This window comes from Nyctibius grandis, chromosome 24, assembly GCF_013368605.1.
Source record: "Nyctibius grandis isolate bNycGra1 chromosome 24, bNycGra1.pri, whole genome shotgun sequence".
NCBI lineage: Eukaryota > Metazoa > Chordata > Aves > Nyctibiiformes > Nyctibiidae > Nyctibius > Nyctibius grandis.
The window spans coordinates 3,263,989-3,286,228 of record NC_090681.1 but is presented as its reverse complement, the minus strand read 5'-3'; the positions used below and the strand labels follow the sequence as shown (position 1 = coordinate 3,286,228).

The window sequence follows — 22,240 nt, the reverse complement described above, 5'->3', positions numbered from 1 at the left end:
TTACTTTTCTCAACAAATTATGAGCTTCATTTGTTAGTTATAGCTGAGCTATGGAGCATACTGCTGAATTCTGACCTAAACATTTTTTTCTTGAAGTACACGATGTGCATGTCAAATAAAGAGTATGTGTTAAGTCATCCACAGTTCAGGAGTCAGTAAATTCAGTTTTAATTGCTCCTGAACACAGACCATCTGCTATACACTTCATTGTAGCTTTAGAAAGTTCTTGAAGGCTCATGTAAGCTTATTAATTAAAATATTTTCAACCAAAATTGGTTAAATAAACCACAAATTTCTAAAGAGAGGCCCCCAGCTCACCTTATCTTTTTCCCCACATTTCAAAATAAGATTATTGATTGTTAGAATAAAACCACATCACAGGTGAATAATCATTTTTATGAGCACTGTTACATACTTATTTAAAGCAAATATGCCTCAGTCATTCACGCATAACCCTCATTTGCTCTGTCAGTTATTGATTTAAAAGTTTTTAAGTGTTCATAAAGAAGATAAAGATGTTTTTATTTCCTAAGGTTCATTACAGAATTAGTGCTAGTTGAACATTAAGACTTAGGGAAAATAGTCACAAAAGCCAAAATGAACTGCCCTTATCGACATTCACTAGCGCAGATGAATGGTTATAGCTTTTTGTCCTAATGAAAGCCCTTAGCTCTTTTGGGCTTCAGGGCAGGAAAATCTCAACCTAAAATGCTAGTGAGAGATGTAACGATACGAGGCGTAAGAACATCCTGTGTGAATAAATCAAGAGGTTAAATGTGGAATCATCAAACTTATGGAAATTCATAAAAGTACGTCTGTAATAGGCTAAAGCTGCAGCGAAGAGGTCTGCTGGGTAAATTTAGAGCGAGAAACAGCTCATAAAGGAGCGTGGTCTATAATACACTCCTATAACTCAAATGCTCAGATCCCACTTTCTACAGCTGTACTAAGCCGTCTTTCTAGTTATATTTGAACTCTGCCAGTGGTAAGATGAGCTCCTTTTAATATAGCATAAATCGTGGTCAAATGTACCTTAAAAAAACAAACCAAACCAACTTATACTTAGTAGGCAAATAGTACAAAGCAAATACACATTTCATATTGAAGACCACAAATCATTTCAACACCTTGTACTCTGTTGTGGGAGGAAAAGAATTTGCAAACCTGACCAAATATTCCTTCAACCATGTAACCATAGCACACAAACCAAAAATGGAAAACCCATCAGCAGACGTTATTAGGTATGTGTCTTCACCACGTTCAGTACGTTAAGTGAGAGAGCTGGACAGTCGTTGGGTGATGATGTAACAGTTCAATTTAATCTTCCAGTAAGCAGTAACTAAGTGTTTTAGAAAGAGCAAATCTTAATGGAAGAGAGTAAGATGCTGGAGGAAGCATTAACAGACTGTTGTCTGCCAATAGCTGATTGGTTTTAATATAGGTTTTAATAAACAGGTGAGAAAATGGTTGGTAGGACAATGTAAAGGAATGCACATAAATCATACATACTTTACCTTGACAAGTATCCATAAATAATTTCAACATACATCCCTACAATAATGTGATAACTGTGGAAAATAAGACACTGTAAATAGCTTTTTCCCTATAACTAAGACTATGTCCAACTTGCTCAAATAAGATATACCAGGGTTTATTTTGGGTATTTAGTATTCCAGGAAAAGAAGCACTGATCAGGTAAAGCCCGAATAAATCAGAGGTGCTGGCACAGGACAAGCTGAATTTGTATTTTTGGCAACAGAGTACTGACATTAGTTCAAACTTCTTAAGCCATCTGGTTCATGGCATTCCTGCTGGTTTCTGTGAGGGCTCTGTACCCGCAGTGCTCGTGGGGCTGGTCCAGACTGTGCTGTAAGGAAAGCTGAAACCTGCGTGAGCTGTAGAGTGCACACAAGTGTGAGCAGAAAGGATGCCTGCTTTCATGAGGCTGCAAGCCACAGCCTTCCTTTTCACTCAGCATAGGTAAAAGTGTCCAACCAAAACTGCATACATTAAATTTGTGAGAATTGGGATCAGGAAGTGTTGCACACTCACGGTACATTGCTCAAACCCTGCCTGAACACAGAGCCAAAGCCTCATGGATGTCCTTTCTGCCTTAACTTTTCAAATGTTCTCCAAGCATCAAATATTTGTTCTTCTACTCTGAAGGACAACAGAGGACTTTGGGTCATTTTTACAGGAAAATAAGCCTGACCTGCCATTCATTATAACTTTCACTGTAAATCACAAAGAAGTCAGCATGAAACTCAAGAAGAATTGCTCAAACTCTGGGTGCTTCCATTGTTTATGAAAAACCAGTAGCCACACCACTAAAACACAGCCAGGCAGACCATGTACCGATGGACTGTTACTGCCTGTGAAATCCACTAAAACACAAAGACTCTCCAATTTACCAGCCACCACAAACGAGCTCACAGTAGGCTCCTCAGTGAGACAGTGGCAACTTAACTGCTCCGACTTACTCTAATCAAAGGATTCCAGTACTTCTGTACATCTGAATTTTTCAGGCCACCCTGCAGTTAAGAGATGCTATTCTGTTGTGAAACAATCGCTCCTGTCAGTACAGATGACCTAACTTAAACAGCTGGAAGACAGAATAACATATGTAAAACATGATCAATCTACATGCAGGGAGTGATGAACTATTGTACTGCAATTCCAAAGGCGCAGAAGAAAATTAATACAGAGAAAACTAATCTTTTCCAAGTCAATGGTAGACAAAACCATTGGAAATTTATCTGTTGATGGACTTGTTTAGAATAAATTTTAAAGATTTTACCAGTTTTTAATTACTCCTTTTCATTATGCTGTACTTTTTGCTATAGCTTTAAATACCAGAGCAGACGTTTTCTGCAGTTTATAGAGCAAATAAATGCTTCTTACTACCTAAAATGAGTTAGGAAGCTAATAATCCATCACAATGCAAGGACCAAATCTTTCCTATATGGTTTCTCTCCTAGATCCACCACAATTAGCTAGAGATACAACTTCATTGGTGGAGCGGGGGGAAGAGAGACATGCAGGTAGTTTCCCCTCAAAACCACACGTACTCCTTGCATTCTCTGGTGTGTAACCATGTTCTCATCCATTTATAAAGTCCAGTCAAACATTTTCAGCCTAAGAATTTCCTCCTGTGGAACAGCAAGTCAAAGCTCTTCTCTATACACAGAGAGGTCATCCATCATTTTCACAGGAGCACGAGGAGATTAAAAACACCCTTTCTGTTGCCCCTTTCTAAAATGAAAGCACATCATCAAGATAAACCAATACAATGTCATAAAAGAAAGCTTCGCTGCTACGAGCACAGACCAGTGCATGGAGTTTTCCCTCCTCCCCTCCGTAATAGTCTTGCACTACTGTTACAATGATAAATGACCCAATAAGACAGCACCTTTTTTTTTAAAATTATTATTCTTTCTACCATTTCATTTTCTGCTTAAGTCTCTTATTTCCAGGCTTATTGGAAAAGTTATTTACCAAGGCGGGGGGAGCAGTGAAGAAAACTTGAGTTCTAGAAGCTACTTCTCCCTATTGCTGCACAAACTACAAGTCATTTTGACACACAGCTATTCAAAATGAGGGTTTAGTTGCAGATTATGACATTTTCTTTCCTCAGCACTACCTCCTATCATTCCTGATCTCACTGATGAAGAGAATTAATCAGTAATCACCTCCAAGACTGAGTATTTTCCCAAACACTTCAGGGAAGATTGATGGATCAACCTGAAGACAACTCAATTCAGCTTAATGCTCCTTAGTATTGATAACAGGTTGATCCTTGTTGCTCAGTTTACTTGGTTAATGCAACTCCATAATCACCTGGCAATTGCACACACATTAAAAACAATTTATATAAAAATTAAAGTTTTAGAAGACCCAGAAGGCACTCAGATGCTTTTCTAAGAGACCCATTTTTTCCTTTGTTCTGTTCTGGCCCAATCTGTTGGCATAAGCATCCCCCTGCAGTGAACCTACTTGTTTGAAGTAGCCAATGCCATCCCATAGCATTGAGGTTCTCCTGCTGTAACTAATATGCTGTTACTAGCAGTTCCTCAGAGCATTTTTCATTACGAAAAAGACAGTAATCCATAGAAAGAAAGCCAAATTACTTATTTTTCTCCTACACAGAACTGATCTAAGTAGCTGGCACTTCCAGAGGTTATTCTCCTTCTGAACAGTCCAAGCACAGGTTGACAGTGGCTTGAAAATGGTCTGCTAGAAGGATCATCTCCCAGATTTCTAATTTACATCCCCAATTCTTTTGCTTTTCTATTCTATACCTTCCCTCACTCCCATCACATTGCATGAAACACTGACCATCTCCCCCACTGCAGCTGACAGCAGAAAGCCGTCTGGTATATTAATGCCACTTCAGGCAGGGGGCTGAGGAAGAAGTAGCAACCACTCTTAGGACATCAACAGTGCCACAAAGATGTACGATAATTAGCATCAAATGGACAGAAATTTACATTAAAACCTTCACGTCTGTCTCTGCCAGTAACATCAAGTTTTAGGAAAGTAAAATAAGATGTTATAGACCAGCCCTTGCTTCACAAATATTTTTCTTAGTCCAACTGCCAGAAGATGTCATAGTTATCTCTGAGAATAATTAGTACATAAGACAGCTTGTTTCAACACCTCAGGTGCCAAAGGCAAGACCTCTATGGATACAAACAGTTTTGCCAAGCTGCATTGCCAGTTTTTGTGTGTTTTTTTTGTTGTTTTGGGGGTTTTTTTTAAAGGTGCAAATAGCTAGAGGCAGGACATGATTATCACTATGTAATATAGAATACAAAAAAAAAATTCTGCAGCAATTACAGCTTGGACTCGTTCCATACATCGAGCCCCTAAAACATTAACAAAATCTGCTGTACCTCAGAAATGACAGTGAAACAGTAACAAGAAGTCAACTTGCTCTGTACCTGCTGACAAACAACGTTAAGTGTAAAGGGATACTAAGTTTATCCCTCCACTGGATACCAAGCGTATCCCTCCATTGGCCCAATTACCACAGTGTTGGGAAATAAGCAGCTCAGATCACAGAGATTCAATTACTAAGTGCTTGACAAACAAGCAGACTTAAATATCTACTTCTGATGGATGCTTATTTCAATTGTAGGAGCGAAAAAAGACAGAGATTACTTTCAAGGCTGATCAGCAGGGACAGAGCCTCTTGAGTCCCTCTGTTCCAGCTATCAAAATGACAATAACATAATATTCACTGAAATACCTAGAGATGGGGATCAGTAACTTCCTCTCCACATGCACTAAACCGTTTACCAGAGAGAACAAAAATAAAAACTTACTGTTTCAAATAAGAGTAATATTGTACATATAAAATATAAACTTAAATTAATTAGCAGTACCCTTTCAGATATAAATGTCACATCAAGTATTTAAGCATGCAAGACTGTCTTGTTCTCAAAAATCCCCATCTTTACTGTCTCAAATAACCCCTGTTAATCCTGAGTCCCTAGCAGTCTTAAGGCATACTTTACATTTAATACTGGTTAGTCAGCTCAGGGAAATCATTTGTGAACACAAAAGGAAAGCAGCTTGGTTTTGACATCCTGCTGTGAGTTTGCTGGACAAGAAGTTATAAAAAGCATCTTTATGTGGAAGCTGAACAGATCTGATCTGAAAGTTGGACACAAACGCAGGACTTCACACAGCCCTTTTCAGGGTACAGCACTGATGCAGACTGAAAGTTTAATAACAACAGGAATGAGTAATACTCCTGGAAGTGGAAAAGATGATGAACAAATGCCTTACACTCCAGGGACAGGATAACTGACAAGTTAAAAGAAATAAACATGAATTTTTACATTTAAGTGCATTCCATCCCATCCAATTTGTCAGGTAAGTTTATGCTTCTATTGGTGTAGGAGTTACATACTCAATCTGAATAAGGTTTCATGAATGATTTCAGTCATCTGCATTTGTAAAACTGTGAGCAGCAACACACAGGACGTTGGTGTTTTAAGTGCTCCTGGCTTGCCTGCACGGGGAAATCAGCGCACAATAAGCAGCTACACAAATTTGTAGCACAACAGCCACATCTCACCCACACATCACTTGACAAACAAAAGACTGAAGTAGCTTAATTCACTTCTAGGGCAGAGTAAGGCTACGTTGCACAAAGGCACATTCAAAGTACACTAATCGTCTACTCCATCCCTACTCAGTGCATTAGAGGAGCTAGAATTCTGTAAGGGCACAGTCTAGTTTATTGTATACTCACTTCTGCATTAGGAAACCCACTCTGGACAATTACAATGACCACCTGGTCTAAGCTCACATCACAGCATATAAAAATTTCAATGTGTAATTCAAAACTTAAAACATACAAGGTTTAAATCTCATTCCTTGTCATAGCTACACTGGACAAAATTCTTAGTTTGACAGGTCACTCTATAAAGCGCTCCCCTTCCCTTTCCTCAAGACTTATGAATGATATCTTGAGCTGCAGCAGAGCTGAACTGACCTGTTCTCTTCCTCAGTGAGCAAATAAGCCATATAGAGAGATGCCCACCTGAAACTGGCAACATACAAATACAGCAGTCCTGTATATGTTTATTTAGATGCATCTTTGCTGAAGACAGAGCCATCTGCATCCCATTAATCTTAGCAGAATTTGATTCACAGATTAGATTGATTAGCTAGTTTCTTATTTGCTTCATGCAAGTTCTCTACAGACATTAGGTATCAATTAGTCTGGGTATTTAATAGGCAGAGGGATGCCAATCAGTGGCAGAGTGACTATCAGAGGAGAAAATAATATTTTCATTGGAGTAATTGTATTCACACAGCACAAATCCTCAGAGACAGACCAGAGTCAAAAGTCCAATTACCAAAAGGTACCTGCAGGGAAAGGGAACCCAGTGTGCCCATTAAGTTGCCAACAAGGATTTTTTGGCCAAAGAGTGTTCAGCACATGAGAAAAGGAAAAAGAGAGACACAAGCCAGGAATGGTAGGAAAGTGCATAATTGTGCAACAGTTTTGTTCCAGATGCCTCTCTCTCCTCATTTGGAACAGTCACACACTACCTCTTTTTTACAAGCACTTGTTTTGGTAACACATGACATCACTGCATGTCTCAGGACTTACATGCTGTAAGTACTTAGCTGTGTTTCATAAACACATCTTTATTTAAACTTCAGATAAGCATATGTAAAGATGTGACTTTTTCAATCTTTATAGTTTAGAAGGCAGCTAAATTAAACCCTTGTGACCTGTACTTAAACCAGTGAGGCAGCAGGTATGCCAGCAGGAATCTGAACTTAGTGCTTTAAGGAGTTACACAGTAGCTGATACTTTGCATCTATACTTGTCAACTGAGGATTAAAACAAAAGCCAAACATTTCCAGGGAAAAAACAAAACAAAACAAAAAATTAAGACAAAACACCTGTTCAGGCACCATCAAACGCCACTGAATTCCCTAGAGATGTAAAGGTCACCCCATGGAAGATCTGTCAAGAACACAACCACTGAGCTCTGTAATAATGATTCTCCACATTTCCCTCACACCTTCTATCAAATGATTATCAAAGCTATTTATTAAGCCTCACAACACCCCTGTGAGGTAGGTAAGTATCGTATACTGAGGTAGAAAGGAAGCAATTTGCTCAAGGCTGCATAGCAAACCAGAGGGCAACACTCAGGAACAGAACCCAAAAGGCCCAGTTCCTTGTTACCTCATTCCATTACTAGACAATTCTGTCTTATTTACGGGATCACAAGTTACATTTTCCTAAGAAAAAAAGAAGATCTGATGTACTGGAACGAAGGGAGGATAAGACAGGCTGTTACACAACGCTCAGATCAAACTTACCTTACCAGTGCATCTGGTTTGCTTAGCTGGTTATTAGGAATACAATTTTCCATTAAGTCCTTATGTGTGCTGGGGCTCTTGCTAGCACACTTCTGTTTTTTCTCATTTTTCGTAGACGAGGAAGGGATGCTCCCGTTGGTTGCACTGTGACTGCGAGGCGAGGAGTTCACAACTCCGCTGACATTTTTGTAATTTTTGGACGAGGCAGTGCATGAGTCCTCTTTTAAGAGGTTTTCTGTACTTCCTACAAGATCGTTATTTAATCTTTTACTATTGATATGGTTTTCCATATATTCAATTTCTTGTATTTTAGAGTCTACAGGTTGTAAAATATTGTTATTTATTCCAAGGTTGTGTTTCTTAGCATCCTTGTCCTTTTCTTTCCCTTTTTCTCTATATTCTAGCTCTGGCAACGTTGCAGATAATTTTTTATTGGCTGGAATGCCTCCATTGTGCTGCAAAAGTACTGAGGAATCCATATCAGATAATCCTTTGGCTGCTGCAATACCAAAATAAAAAAAAAAAATACTTAGTTCATTAAATCAATCAATACTGTGACACATAAAGAAAAATCATTAAGTACACATCAACCATTTCTGCAGAAAACAATCGTTATTAGAGTCTATTTAGAAAAGAAAATCAGAAGTCACATGGTATTTTTAGACTTTTTTCTCATTACAGGCAGGAAACAGTAACCAAGGGATTTAATAATAAATACTAGTGCTTCATAGACTGACTAGATTGATGTAGTTGCTAATAAAGAACTAAACAGAGCAGGCATAATTCATTTCTACTGTCATAATAACCACTGCCAAAATAATTTTATTTCTGGCTCCTCTGGTTCTAAGTTCAGTGTACTTTCATCAAAACAACATGGACTAATGAAGCTCCTCCTTAGCAGGCTTTTTTTTTAATAGCAGATAATAGCAAACACATTAAGTAATAAGTATAACTTGCCTTCCTCTGCCTCCCTCTCTTGCCTTTGTAGCATCTGCTGTTCTGGGGGCAGAGCTTGCTGGAGAAGCTGCATGTAGAACTCATTCTCTTTCTGCACTTCTTTTTGTTTTCTTAAACGCATTTTGTAGCTGACGTAACTTTTAAAGCCAAAGCCCAAAGTCACAACGGGGTAGCCAATACTAAGAAAAAAAAGCAACATTGTTATTCAAAATGTAACCATAACAGCAAATGAATAAATTGTAATAAAGTATATAGCTGTGAATACATCTGGATTACAACTTTTCATAGAAAATTACATATAAAACATTTTTTCCTGTACTACAACAAAGCTACAGTTCGAAAACATAGGCACCTCTTTATCAAGATAAAATTACAGTTCATTACAGACAGCAATTAACTGCAGCATAGATTAAAGGATTACGACAATGCAATTGAACTATGCATAGCAAAGAGCTTTTAGACAAGCACCAGACTAGGAATTATGCATCTTTTAAGGAGATAACAGCCAAGTAGAGCACAAGTTCCCAAGTTTTGTCCCTGAAGGGCCATGTAATATATAAGATATTAAACTGGGAGATGTGTTAACAAAATTCATCCAGAACAGTGAAACTGATCCTTAGCCTCATCCTTTCACACTCAGAAATTAAGAGCAGACCCCTTTTCCACCACTCTAAAGCTGAGACAAAACAATGGTTATCCAAAATACCGTCTCTGCAACAGGCCCTGCAATACCTTCTCACCGCAGCACAGGCTGAGAGACAAGAGCCGGAGAAGCCACTGGAACCCACAGCTTTGGGGCTACTGCATTCCTGGGGGGACGAAGGCTGTGAGCCCAAGTGCCATCACCCACACCTGGTACAGCTAGAAGGGACCCTGGAGGTACAGCCTCAATAACTACCCACCTCTGTTGAGGATGGTCACAATTCAGACATCTTTTGTGGGCAACAAATGGCCTTTAGAAATTCCTCATTTAAGAGACTGACCTTGAAGCTGTAAGCAAAAAACATCTATTCTCTAAACTTAGTTCTTGCACTTATCTTACTGACAATAAGATATGAAGAATTTCACTTCCAGCCAGACTCTGCTGTTCCACTTGTTGACGAGGACGACAGAAGCGTAACAGAACTTTGGAAATATTTTTTGTGTATCAGCCTCATCACACAGAATTTAGGTATTCTTATTAGCCTGTGACACCTGCACCAGTAGAGAATGCTAACAAATCATGCTAGTGTAATTAACAAGGATACTCGATCAGTGAACAAACATTCCTGTATAAAAATAAATACATATTGGACAAGTATTTTAACAAAGCATAGTGAAGTTGCATTTTAAACACTGGAGGTGTCCTAGGTCAGGGGAAAACTCAGATGTAGATGACTATTAACCATGAAAATCTTCTCATTCTTTGCTCAGTAATAGCACTGTGCAAATTGCATTTCTAAGTAAGCTGCCAGAATGCAAGAATCATTTGCATATGCATCTGACATTATTTCTGCCAATGCTTCTTTTGTAGTAGTGTGTAAAGCCAGCTGTAGCTACAGTTCTAAAACTCTGATGACAAGCTGAAATGTTTGCATCCAATTCAGCAGCAGAAAGACCTTTCCCCACAGCTTCTAAAGTGCTTTTGTAACCTATTATAGAATTTAATTAGTGTTTAAGGGATTTATTGCACAATGTAGACAATATAAATTAAAATGACAGATGTCTAATTCACTGGAGACTGTATCACAGGCAACTGACTCCAGCAAAAACAGGACACATTTTAAAGGCAGCCTGATCAATGCATACTACCCTCAAAACCTGTGGAATAAAAGTGCATTTCTTCCAGATATGGATACTCTGCAGTTAAGTCTTTTGCCTGAAGTCACTTATTACTTCCAAAAGTAGTGTAATAGGTAGGTGCTTGGTTTTTATTTTCTGGCATGATTTTTCAACCTGAAGCTTATTCACTTCCTCTGGTGAGTTATGAAATCAGATGCTCATGAGAACCCTTCTCATTAGAGGGGAAAGAGGAGTGCTTTGTTACAGGAAAAAGAAATTTTTTGTAATGACATACATAAATCATCAGTGAAACTATTTTTTTATCCTACTTTTACCATCTATTCATTATGTAAATACAAAATTTGTAAACTAACGACAAGAACTTTCAAGAAATGCTAGGAACATCCACGCTGCAAATTTCGTACTCACAAGCACTGCATCTTCAGAAAGGTTGTACTTGGCTAATGTTTAGCATCATTTCTCATGGAATATTAGTGACAGATGTGTGAGGGGAGAACCAAACAGACAAACCCTGAGCCAATATAAAAAGCTTTGAATATTAATTTCCCCGGTGAAATAAAGGTTAATAAGGAGAAAAAACCCACACTTACCAGTGTGCTGCAAATGGACGACAAAGGTCTACATGGAAGTTTTTTAGATCTTTAAATCTAACGGCTGCTTCAATATAAACAAAAAGTATCCACAGTGATACTGTTGGTAAGCACACACCTCTCTCTATTGAGAAGAGAAAAAGAGAGAAACATCTTAGTAATATATTACAAGCAGCAAATATTTTAAAGTTATTTTTAAAACGTTCCAAAAGTCAAGGGAAATTTTCAGACATATAGGGAATTGTAAGAGGTTTTTTTTTTCAGAACAAAGTACCTAGCATGTCTTTATTTTAAACCAACTCTAAACTTTTGTCTCCTTATCTTGCTTTATTACTTTTATAAGGCATCAGTGAAAAATAACAGATGCCCAGCTAACGAAATAGCTGGCACAAAACCCCACTCAGAAAAGAAACACAAATGGAAGAAACTGCAGAAGATGAGGTAATGTTACAGCTTATGATCTTTGAGTCAGAAGTGGTAAGCTTGGACTACTTTTTCACTCCAAGTTAGGTATATCTTAGTAGCAGCAGTGAGCAAACCAGCTAAGAAAACAGGAGTGAGTAAGCACCGTACTGGTTACTCCATATACAGTAATGCAGACAACAGTCTGTGACTCAAAACTCTCCATCAGGGGAACATTTAGGACGCTGTATTGATTCCTCTCTCCAGCACTGCTGGTGAGAATGTAAGACAGTAGCCAAGCAAAACTAAGGTCTTCAGCCTCTTGGCCAATGTAGAGCACCACCGTTGCTTGCAATATAGCCACTGTAAATTTCCACAAATCAATTCCAGTTACGTGCCACAAGCTTCATAAAAAGAAACAAAGTTCTTGATTACATACTGACATCAACATATTGTGTGCTGACTTGGAAACAGGTCTCAAATTTGAAACTAAAAAGAGCATTACTCTGAGGCCCTGATGTTATTTACTGTGATCTCTACTTCGTCTCTCTTCAATAGCTGCATTCTGCATAAATGAGAATTTAAATGTAACACTGTTTCACAAACCTCTCCTATGTGCTCTGTATTTGCTGAATTGCTGCAAAAGTGTTGCAAGGTCAGGAAAATATGTTTTCTTTTTCTTACTGCTCTGGAATTTCTGTTTATACACCTTCAGTTCCATTGATCAAGTTTTAATGATTACTACAAGATGCACCCAGACGTGTATCAAGTGCAAATCAGCATACTAACGAAAGCAAAAGTTTTTATAGTTTTATATAGTTTTTAACTATAACAAAAGTGCATTAAAATAAATGGGGTAACAAATAGAAGAGGGCTTCTGCATGTTACTAAAAGCACTAAGATATATATTGAAATCATAAGTTGTAAATAAAGAGTAGTGACCTACCTGTGTGCCAGACATACTGTACCCACACATACGTGCTGGCAGCAAAAAACAGCCATTGTATTGGTATGAAGAGCAGACATATTATATTTGATGTGAATGCTACACAAACAAAAAATACTGAAAAGGCCTGAAAGAAAGGAGGGGTGGGGGGAAAGAAGAGTGTTTTGGTTTATTCCAGCAAATTTTACCAGTTTACTTATTAATGGTGACACCACAATGATTTCAACACGGAAACACTAGGGTTGTTCATAATCAGGGCAAAGAAAAGGAGCAGCCTAGCCAATGAAAGCAGAAACTTAGCCAATTAAGAGAGAATGGGTGCAATGTGAGGATCTGTGCCCATCCACTCTTCCAACAAGTTTCCACACAGCTATATTTATTCCTTATTATTTTGTTTGAAGACTTTCATTTACACTATTGATATAGAATTATCATTACTATATTCTCCTTCTGGAAAAACAACCCCAACCAACCAGCAGTGTCATTTACTCTCTGAAAGAGTAATAAAGAGCTAAACAGGAAAGGGCTTCCATGTTATTTTAAAGAACACGCTGTTATATAGGGATCTAAACCAATTCACTAATGTCAGGAATTCAAACAGTATTTTCCTATGGTGAAAATTTGATAGCTATATATTTCACTTCCACTTGCCACAGATAAAACAGGCAGTCAGAGAGAAGAGACTTGAGCCCTAGTCACTTGGAAATTCCTCTTGTGAAAACGATCATCAGCACCATTAAGTTAGTTGTATAACATGGAATATGCCCTGAAACGTTGTAGGATTTCCCTACAAAGGGACAGTAATTTTGTGTTATACTTACCAAACCCTGGTATCTGAAGGAATCATAAACACTCCTGATGAAGAGCCAGAAGGGCCACAGATACTCAAATCTGAACTCCAGGACAAAATCTGCCAGCAGTACTAGGGCCCACACTACCAGGAACTTCAGATACAGAAAAGTACTGGGGAAAAAAAAAAAAAAAAAGGTAATTTCAGGTCAGTATTTCCAATAGAGAGACTTAGTTTCTTTTTTTTGTTTGTTTGGTTGGTTGTTTTTTTTAATTAAAAGTTCAGAAATAAAAACTACAGACAACTATAATACAGGTAAGAAAACTTCATCCAAAATAATTGTACAAAATAGGTATTTTTATTATTACACTAAAATCAGGCCTGGGCTAATGAAGCTAATTATATTCAACTGCATTTGTTTTTGAAGTAGCCAAGAAACAGAAGGCTTGCTGCTCTTACAAGACATTCAGTGACAACCTCCCTTTAGCTTTGCAGCGTATTTTTACACAGCCCAGTCTTGCCAACAGGTATGCTGTCACAGCCAAAATGCTTCTCTTCTAGTTTGCACTCTTGTACCCAGAGCTTAGAAATGTCTGTGTTCCCTCTCCTCAGACTGCAGATGTTCACTCGTTTTCCACATTTAACACAAACTGTAACACCAATAAATCAAGATATATTTTAAGCCTATAACTATAGCAATTAGGAAGGCTGTTTTGATACTGAGTTGTCAGAGTTATATTTGAAAACATCCACATTAAAGTAAATGCACCCATTTAAAAAAAAACAAAAAAACACCAAAACCAAAACCAAACCCAACAGAAAAATGGAGGCACACGAGACCCGAGACCAGACTGCCTAACTTCTATTTTTTTCATTATTTCAAGCCACATTCTCGTATTCTTAGTCCTGCATTTTGAACTATTGATGATCCCTCTTGGCTACAGAGCTCAAAATGTTTTGAGGTCACACCTAACTAACACAGGAGCACTTGAGGGATCAGCCCAATCCATTCTGCTGAAAATGAGGAAGCAAAACCCCTTTTCCTCCAAAATCCAGCACCCAGAGATCTAGTATGTTACTCCAGTTCCCCAAAAGGCAACTACCTTGTTGCACTATATGGGGTTATAACAAAGGTGGGTTTTTTAAAAATATATTTTTATTTTTTAAACCAAGGGCAGTTTTTCCTTTTAGTAACTTATTTTTCCTCCTCTATCATGCTGCCAACAAAACCAGTAGGACTTTGCCCTGGAATGGTTACTGGTAAGTTGCCAAGAGTTTGTGTGCCCGGTGCCAGGTAGGGTCAGGTTTCTGCACTGTTCATGGACTTGTGGCTTTTTTAGGAAGTTGTTCAGAGCTTCAGAGAAGACAGAAAATAGAAAACTTCTATAGGAAGTGTTACCTACCAGCAGAGGTTTAGAAGCAACTGAACTACTCGTCCAATTACCACTCAACACTGCATGAGGTCAGCTTCGAAACCACACAACTGGGAAAACACTTTGATTTCTTGTGAATCAAAGATTAATTGCACGGGCCTGAAAGTGACCCTTATCAACTGCCCCGGCCCTACAGCTTCACCCAACGGAAGAGTTTTTGCTGAGCTGATCTCATTACGTTATCAGGCTCTCCCCTAAAACCCCAATTCCAAGGTTTTTACTGCGACTAGATCCCCTGAAAGGAATTGCTTCAGTGGAACTACTTACACAAATGCTCTTGAATGTACGTGCTTTAAATCTCCACAAACTAAAGAAAGTCTTGATAGAAAATACATTTTTGAGGTCTGAGACAAATAGACAACTATTCCTACATTTAACCCACCTCAGCCTCCCCCACACACACCTTTTTGAATATTCTGTATCTGGAGTTTAACATAACAGGACGGAAAAAGAAATGCAAATAAAGAAGCTACGGGAAGCACTTTAATTTAATGGAAACAAAATTAAGGAGGCATGCACTTGGAAAAGTTAAGACACTGCTTTTTTCAGTTTTTACAGAGCCATCCGCAGCCACTTAGTCAAAAACTACTCTTGGAGAAGAACGAAACTACAGCATAACTATCAAACAAAAATCCACAACAAAAACCAAACAAAACCCACCAGAAAACCTTAAACGAACACATTTGTCCCGGCAGACTATGCTTGCGTGTGCTGCTGTTCTCTATTTATTTAAAGTTTAAATCTTCAACAGAAATCTGTAAAAGTAGCTGCATTCAGAGAACACTTAGACATAAAAGGTGACAGGCATTTGGGTACCCAGTTATCACTGGGTTCGCTTTGACCGTACTATTGAATTGTACCTGTGCAGCTCTTAAGATTTGAAAAAATATATGAAGGCATCACACCTAGGCCATCACTATTCTGCCTGTTTAGCTGGAAAAGCGGTTGTGTTGTGTAGGCACTTTTTCCTGGGTTAAAGTTACGACTATTGTTTCTTTTTCTGACACTGAAACCCAAAGACTACATCTTTCCTAGCAAATTAGGGTTATCAGAACTAATGTTTCTCAATTGGTAAGTGCCACTCTAAATTAAAGCCCTTGCTGAATAAGAGTTCTGTAATACAGCCATTAAAGTGATTTCTAATATTAAATTCATATCAATCCGAAGGCCATGGTGACATTTACCACCTTTTAAAGTGGAATTGTAACAATACAACATTTGTAATAAGGTTTTCCCCACAATATTAAACAGCCTGCTTCTCAGGCGTCTGAAGGACTCAAAAGCAATTAAGAATTTAATGAGTACAAGACTAAGACACAGGAAAGTTATTTCCTTTTATAAAAGACTTCATCCACTTACGTTGGCCTCTGCAAAAAAGTTCACTGTAGCGTAACATATTCTACATATGTATTCAACTGCATGAGTCCACATGCATCCATGCACTTATAGAAAACCTTTTAAAGGTACTATACTCCATCAATTAGGGTTTTTTTTTTTACATCAGAACCCCCTGCATTTAAAGCATGCAGGACTGTGGAGTCAGAGACTGCAGTCCACAACTAAACGCTCCACCCCAGCTTTAAAAATCCATATTGGCAGCAGCCTAAAGACATCAGCTCCCTCCTCGAAATGGGCCGGTTTTATGTGCTGAGCTTCCCCAGTTACACACACAGCTGGGCTACAACCAGCTCGGGTGGCTTTGCAGCACACTGCAGTCTGCAGATGGCAATGAGTCCTTGTAGGCGGAAGAAAGGAGCACAAATCTTGGCTTTCTCTCTTCCATGAAGGTACGCTGCACACCGAGATCTGCTGCTCCTGGCAAGCACACAGTTCGTCAGTTAATTTACAAGGGCTTAGTGACCAGACACCTCTTCAGTGAATGCTTAAATTAGCGATAGCTGAAAAACGTCCAGCAAGAATTAAACCCCAAAGAAAAACAGGCTAAGGGACCTCTCGTTTGGACAGGCTAATCCCTCTTTTGCTGTTCTGTTTCATAAAACAGACCTTTCAAATAAGATCACATGAATGAAATGACTAACAAAATTTAGCAATAGCCCTCCTCCCTTTCTCTGCTCTGTGCTACCCACTTCAGCGTTGCTCTCCAGTCCCTTGATTCCTTCCAGACACCGCTCTCCCCCTCAGCGCGTTTCTATTGTTATCATCTAGTCTGTGTCCCCCCGCGCCTCCCCTCCAACACGCTCATCCTCCGACCCAGACAGCTGGCGCTCCTTCGGAATCCAGCACCAGCCATTTGGTGCCTGTGAACCTCTGACAGTCATTGATCTTTCTGGGCACATCCACACATTTCTCCAATTTTGATAGCTGCTGCGTCAGTATCCTCACTTAGAGGCAATATTCACTAGGCAGAAGTGCTTTCTAACCTCTAGAGCCCTCATATTCGAAAGGCTCAAGTGTATTCCGTGATGCCAATTATAATTCCGAGTTTATTCTCAATACAGGGGAAGATCGTTGCAGATAAATACCTGCAGATAAATCTGGATTATCCAATTTTCTGACACATGTCAAAAAAAATCTGACTTCAGTGATTTGCCAGAGGTTGAAGAAGGACAGGGCTTTCCCTATACAACTAGCATATGGCATCTAATCTCGTAGGGTAATACAAGACGAGGGAGAAGGAGGGACACATTCATAAGAGCAGGGTACCGAACGGGAAGGAGCAGTGATTACAGTGCTGCAAATTCTGTGAAAGGTCAATTGATGGCTAATGTATACTGAACATAAAGATTTATTCATAACCCAACAGTGGCCATGCTCCTCCTTTGAATTTTCAAACAAATAATTTTCCTCCTTATTCTTCCTCCCTCCCCCTGCAAGTGCCAGATGCCATTTCCTTTTTTTTTTTTTTCCTTTTCTTTTCCTCTTGTTCTTTGTTCTCTTTCTACTGCTCCACAGAAACAGATATTGTGCTTGCTGCAAGGTAAAAATATTTTTAAAAAATCACTAGGAAAAAAACAGTTACGCACCCCAAATCCAAAGTGGTAGCAAATTAAGCCTCTATTCTATCCTACTATTATCAGCAAGTCCCAAAGGCTGGAAAGTGAATCTTAGCAGAACTGATGGCACGTTTCATTTTGCAGCCTGACTCAGGCAGGACAATGGAGTGAAGGCATCCTGAGGCTGGCAGGGCACCAAACATAGAGGTAGGCTTCAGAAAGGTGAAGTTTAGCGTGTGTGTGAAATCACCAAAGAGTCAACAACCACCATCTCAAGGTTACCCATCCAACGCCAGACAGAACATTGGGGATGCTCACCGAGTTATCACTGGAGATTTTAAAATAAAAAATATTTATATATGTAAACACACAAATGTATATATAAGATTATTAATAGTGGACAAAAAAAGTAGTGCACAATGAGCACAGCAAGTATGCAAGAGAGAAGACATGACTGCTGGGACGTGGTATGCATATTGGAAACTATTATGTTAAATACTTGCCAACTAAATTTTTGCAAAGGAAGAGAAATGTAAAGAATCCCAGGAAACCTCCCTGACTACTTATTCAGTGTCTTGATCTTTCACAGAATGTATCAATCATTGAACTACGGAAATGTAAGTAAAGGAAGATAAAATAGAAAACTCTTACAGTAATTCTGGAAGCAAGTGTAATAGGCTGCTGAACCCCAGGCATATAATCAGCAATCAGCATTGTAGTACGGAAACAAGAGAAACTGTTAGCCCACTGTGGTAACTCAGCTGAAAACACCCGAGTCCAGAACACATAAAATAAAGCTAAAGGAATTGCAGTGTGCAGAGAATGAAAGTCACTGGCAGGGGGAAGCAATATTACATGTACCATTGGGGTTGATGCAGTAGAACACATTTAAACATAAGCCAAATTAGATTTGAGACCTGAATTTAAGTTAAACTCATAAAAGGTAGCACTGCTGGTTTGTTACAGACCTCCAGGGCAGGTTGAGAAGAAAATGTTTTTCCCCATATAGAAAGCTTATAAAAAAAGTGCCAGAATAAATCAGTAGGAAGAATCATTATGGATTAAAAAAAAAAAAAAAAAAGCCTAAAAAAAGGCCACGTTCCTGGAGATAGTAATGAACTGTTTTTCCTTACAGTTTATTTGGCTGTCAGCAGAGTCAAAAATTAAGTCCTTGGAAATAAGCCACATTAGAAGTTAGGTGGGATACAGAACCACAGGAGTATCCTAGCAAAGGGATCACGGTATCAAGAAATGCTGCCCAGCACGAGACGCCCAGGGGCACAGGCTGCCTTTATGCCATCCGTGGGTATCTCAGTAACCACTTGGAGATTACAGACACATACACATCCTCCCAGGCACTCACTTGGCTGCCAGCCCAGGTATTGCCTGTGATAAAGGGCAATAAATATATAAGGCTAAAAAAAAAAAATCCTAATACTAAAGGCACATAGAGTGTTTTAAGGACTATTGTCAGGAAATCTATGATACAGAGCATAAGTCAGCTGATGTGGAAGTTAAGCCAATAACATGTGGAATTCATCTTGAAACTTAACCAGCTACAAAATTGGTAGCCAGTGCCAATATGACTCAGTAGAGCCAAAACAAGCAGTATCAGCAATAAAGCTGAAGGATTTTAAATAGATCAAGGATGAGGACTGGGAAGACTTAGAAACAAGCAGTAACAAGTGAACTTTAATTGCCGAACTGATGACAAGCTGCAATGAATACTTTAATTAACAATTAAGGCTTTAATGCATGCACACTGTCAAAGGTATAAGATGTTAATCACTCGAGCATTGTAAAACAATGGCAACGGGTAGCTTAAGAAGTGAAAAGGCAAAGTTTTGAACATACACTGTGGAAAAAACAAGAGATCTCACAATTCCAACCATTAGTTTGTTGGTTTTGAAGATCTATTGAAAGCACAGTTATGTTTTAATTATAATAACATTCTTTCCACAGTTACTGCAATACTTCTAAATAGCACAAGTCTTTCTTGCGCTTGCACACAATATTAGATCAGGATTCATCAGGTTTTTCAGAGCACAGGCAGCAATATTCACTTGAAGGTGTGATACTGCACCACTGGCATCCAAGGCTTCAGTCGCAGTGCACGGGAGCAAAGCTGCTAATGGCAGTGCTGGCATGCCGTGTCACGCAGCGCTTGTACGCAGCCTGAGGTACCTTAGAGCTGTAGATGGGGAGTAAAACTAAACTGAAAGGGAAAACACGGGTAAAAAAGGCCAAAAGCAGAAGGAAAGAAAAAGAGCAGAATGGAAAAAGCAGTCTAAAGAAGAATAGGGAGGGCAGCTGTTAAAAATTTGGTGGGGAAGGGGTGGGGGGAAGATTGGTCAGGAATAATTTTGAAAGTGTTTATGAAGGGCTGAGGCCAAACAGTCCGTTTAATTTGGGTAGCGAATGTTGGGGAAAGGACTTTAAAGAACCACAGCTGTAAAGTTTTAAGTAAGAAAGACTGTGAACCCTTAGATAAAACTGTTAAAAAGGATACTGCAGAAGTTAGCAAAAAAATTACTGTTCAGGGAGACAGGATACTCATATTTTTCAATGCAACCCAGGATTTTGCATTTCTAACTGTTCTGTGACTAGAAATTAGTTTTCTATCGCTTCTTATAATTTGCTTCAGATTTACACACATGCAGAGAACCTGCCACCAGAGTTTTACTGCAGGACAATTCTTCCATTGCTTCACCTGCTCCAAAACTCTTCAGCTTTGCAGCTCTCAACTACACTCACATGTGTCTGTTAGGGACAGCTGGGCCTAGCTCTGTGTTGGAAGATTGGAGAGGGAACAAGGATGGGAAGATTGGTCTTAATTTCAAAAGCAAACAAAAATCCTACAAGAGTTAAGTATCTCAATCATGCTGTTTGTTCAGCCTAGCTGCTTTGCATATAACACTGTGATGCTACCTACTGATAATTATTTACTGGGTTTGTGTAAGCTGATGGTGACAATTAAGATAAGTTGAGTAAATAACTATAGTAATTACAAGAATTTAGAAATCTATAGTTATATGAGAAGCTAGCTTCTCACATAAAAAAGAAAAAAAAAAGGAGAAGGAGAGCAAAAACCCCAAGAGAAAGAGTCACAATCCACGTAGCAGCACCTCTCTCTGGCTAGATTTCCAAAGAGTTTCTCTTCTCTTCTGACTTCTTACTTTGAAGTCACTGACTACTTCTGTTTATCAAAATGCCACGTGAAACAAAGGCTAAAAATCCTATTTCAGAACTAAAGCATTCCAGGAGGAGTTAGTACAAGAAGCCAGATGCCTCTATTAGCTGTTCACGCAGCTACCACAGGTCTACATGCTGAACACACTCATCATCTGGTGTTCTTCTCATCTTTTTCTGGTTTTCCCTCCTTCTCTCACCCCATCTTTCCAGCCAGTCACCTCAAAGGTAACGGAGAGCATGTGATTTTGAATGACTTTTGAAAACTAAGTAATTATATAAGGAATTGCTTACATTTGAGTTATTTTCCTAAGACTAGTCATCTTTAATATTAACCTGTAAGCAATGGATGTTTTTTTCTTTAACATTCCAAGCTCTGTTTTCTCAAAACCTGAGAGTCCAAAGCAACAAGATGCCCTCTACTCTCAAGCAGTGATTCACTACGACTAGGATAAGCACTATATTGTGACAATTTTGTTACAGTCGGAGCTCACGATCAACTGTTCCCCTTATGCCAAGCTAACATCTGCATTGTATGAGTTTGCTCAAGTTTCCAGCCGCTGCACAGATAAACCTCAACTGAACTAGAGACAGAAATGGGACGTTATGCCTACTGTAACTTTCAAAAGCCAGCTTTCCAGCCTCTACTAAACCAAACTCCTCTTTATCCAGAAAGGCATAATTATTGTATTTTATATAAAATTTAGCATCCTTAGGTACTCAGGAAGGTAAAGCTCTAAAATACTCTTTAAAATATGCTCACAACAAGCAAATGCTGAGGAATCGGTGTTTTAGTGCGTTCTGCATGTAAACACATGCTTTTATTCCAAGACACCGATAAGGTACATCCCGTGCCTAAGAACATGGATCTCATTTCACTCGTTTCCTTTCTCATTTCGTAGGTCAGAGGCGAGCAGATACCCACTGTGTTTTCACCACCCCAAGGCCATCCATCCCTGCTCCAGGCATCACCCACACGAGTTCTTGCTCACATCCCTCGCTGCTACACCTATCGCTCTCATGTGCTTCCACTGCAGAGGCCACGGCACAGGTACCTTCACCACCACGTGAAAACCAAGTTTCTGAACCTTAGCACGAGAGCCTGCCGCCCGCCGAAGGCCAGCAGCCCACAGGCTGGCCTGCTCTGCCACGCTGCCACTGTCGAACCACCGCAGCACGCAGGTTTAGTACCTCTGGGAAAGCCCAGCCATGGAGACGGGAGACAACTTCCGTGGAGACAACTTCCCGCTGGAGACAGGGCGGCGAGGGCCCTCCGCCCCACCGCACGGTGTGCAGCCCCGGAGCAGGCTCCCACCGGCTCCTCGCTGCTTCCTCCAGGCAGCGCC

At 39.3% G+C, this 22,240-nt stretch overlaps 1 protein-coding gene across 2 annotated transcripts in view; it reads right to left on the bottom strand.

The window, feature by feature from the left end:
* The window catches only part of MACO1 (macoilin 1), a 28,602-nt gene that overhangs the window by 5,781 nt on the left and 581 nt on the right, over nt 1-22,240 (bottom strand). Inside the window, exons 1-6 of one of the 2 annotated variants that reach the window (XM_068417790.1) lie at nt 22,086-22,198; nt 13,350-13,491; nt 12,529-12,655; nt 11,181-11,304; nt 8,809-8,987; nt 7,852-8,350 (exon numbers count right to left, since the gene is read on the bottom strand). In XM_068417790.1, coding sequence (XP_068273891.1) covers nt 7,852-8,350; nt 8,809-8,987; nt 11,181-11,304; nt 12,529-12,655; nt 13,350-13,491; nt 22,086-22,105 — 1,091 coding nt within the window. In that variant the 5' untranslated portion in view covers nt 22,106-22,198. Of the gene's footprint in view, nt 1-7,851; nt 8,351-8,808; nt 8,988-11,180; nt 11,305-12,528; nt 12,656-13,349; nt 13,492-22,085; nt 22,199-22,240 lie in introns of those variants that run through there. The other variant, XM_068417789.1, reaches the window with a different exon arrangement.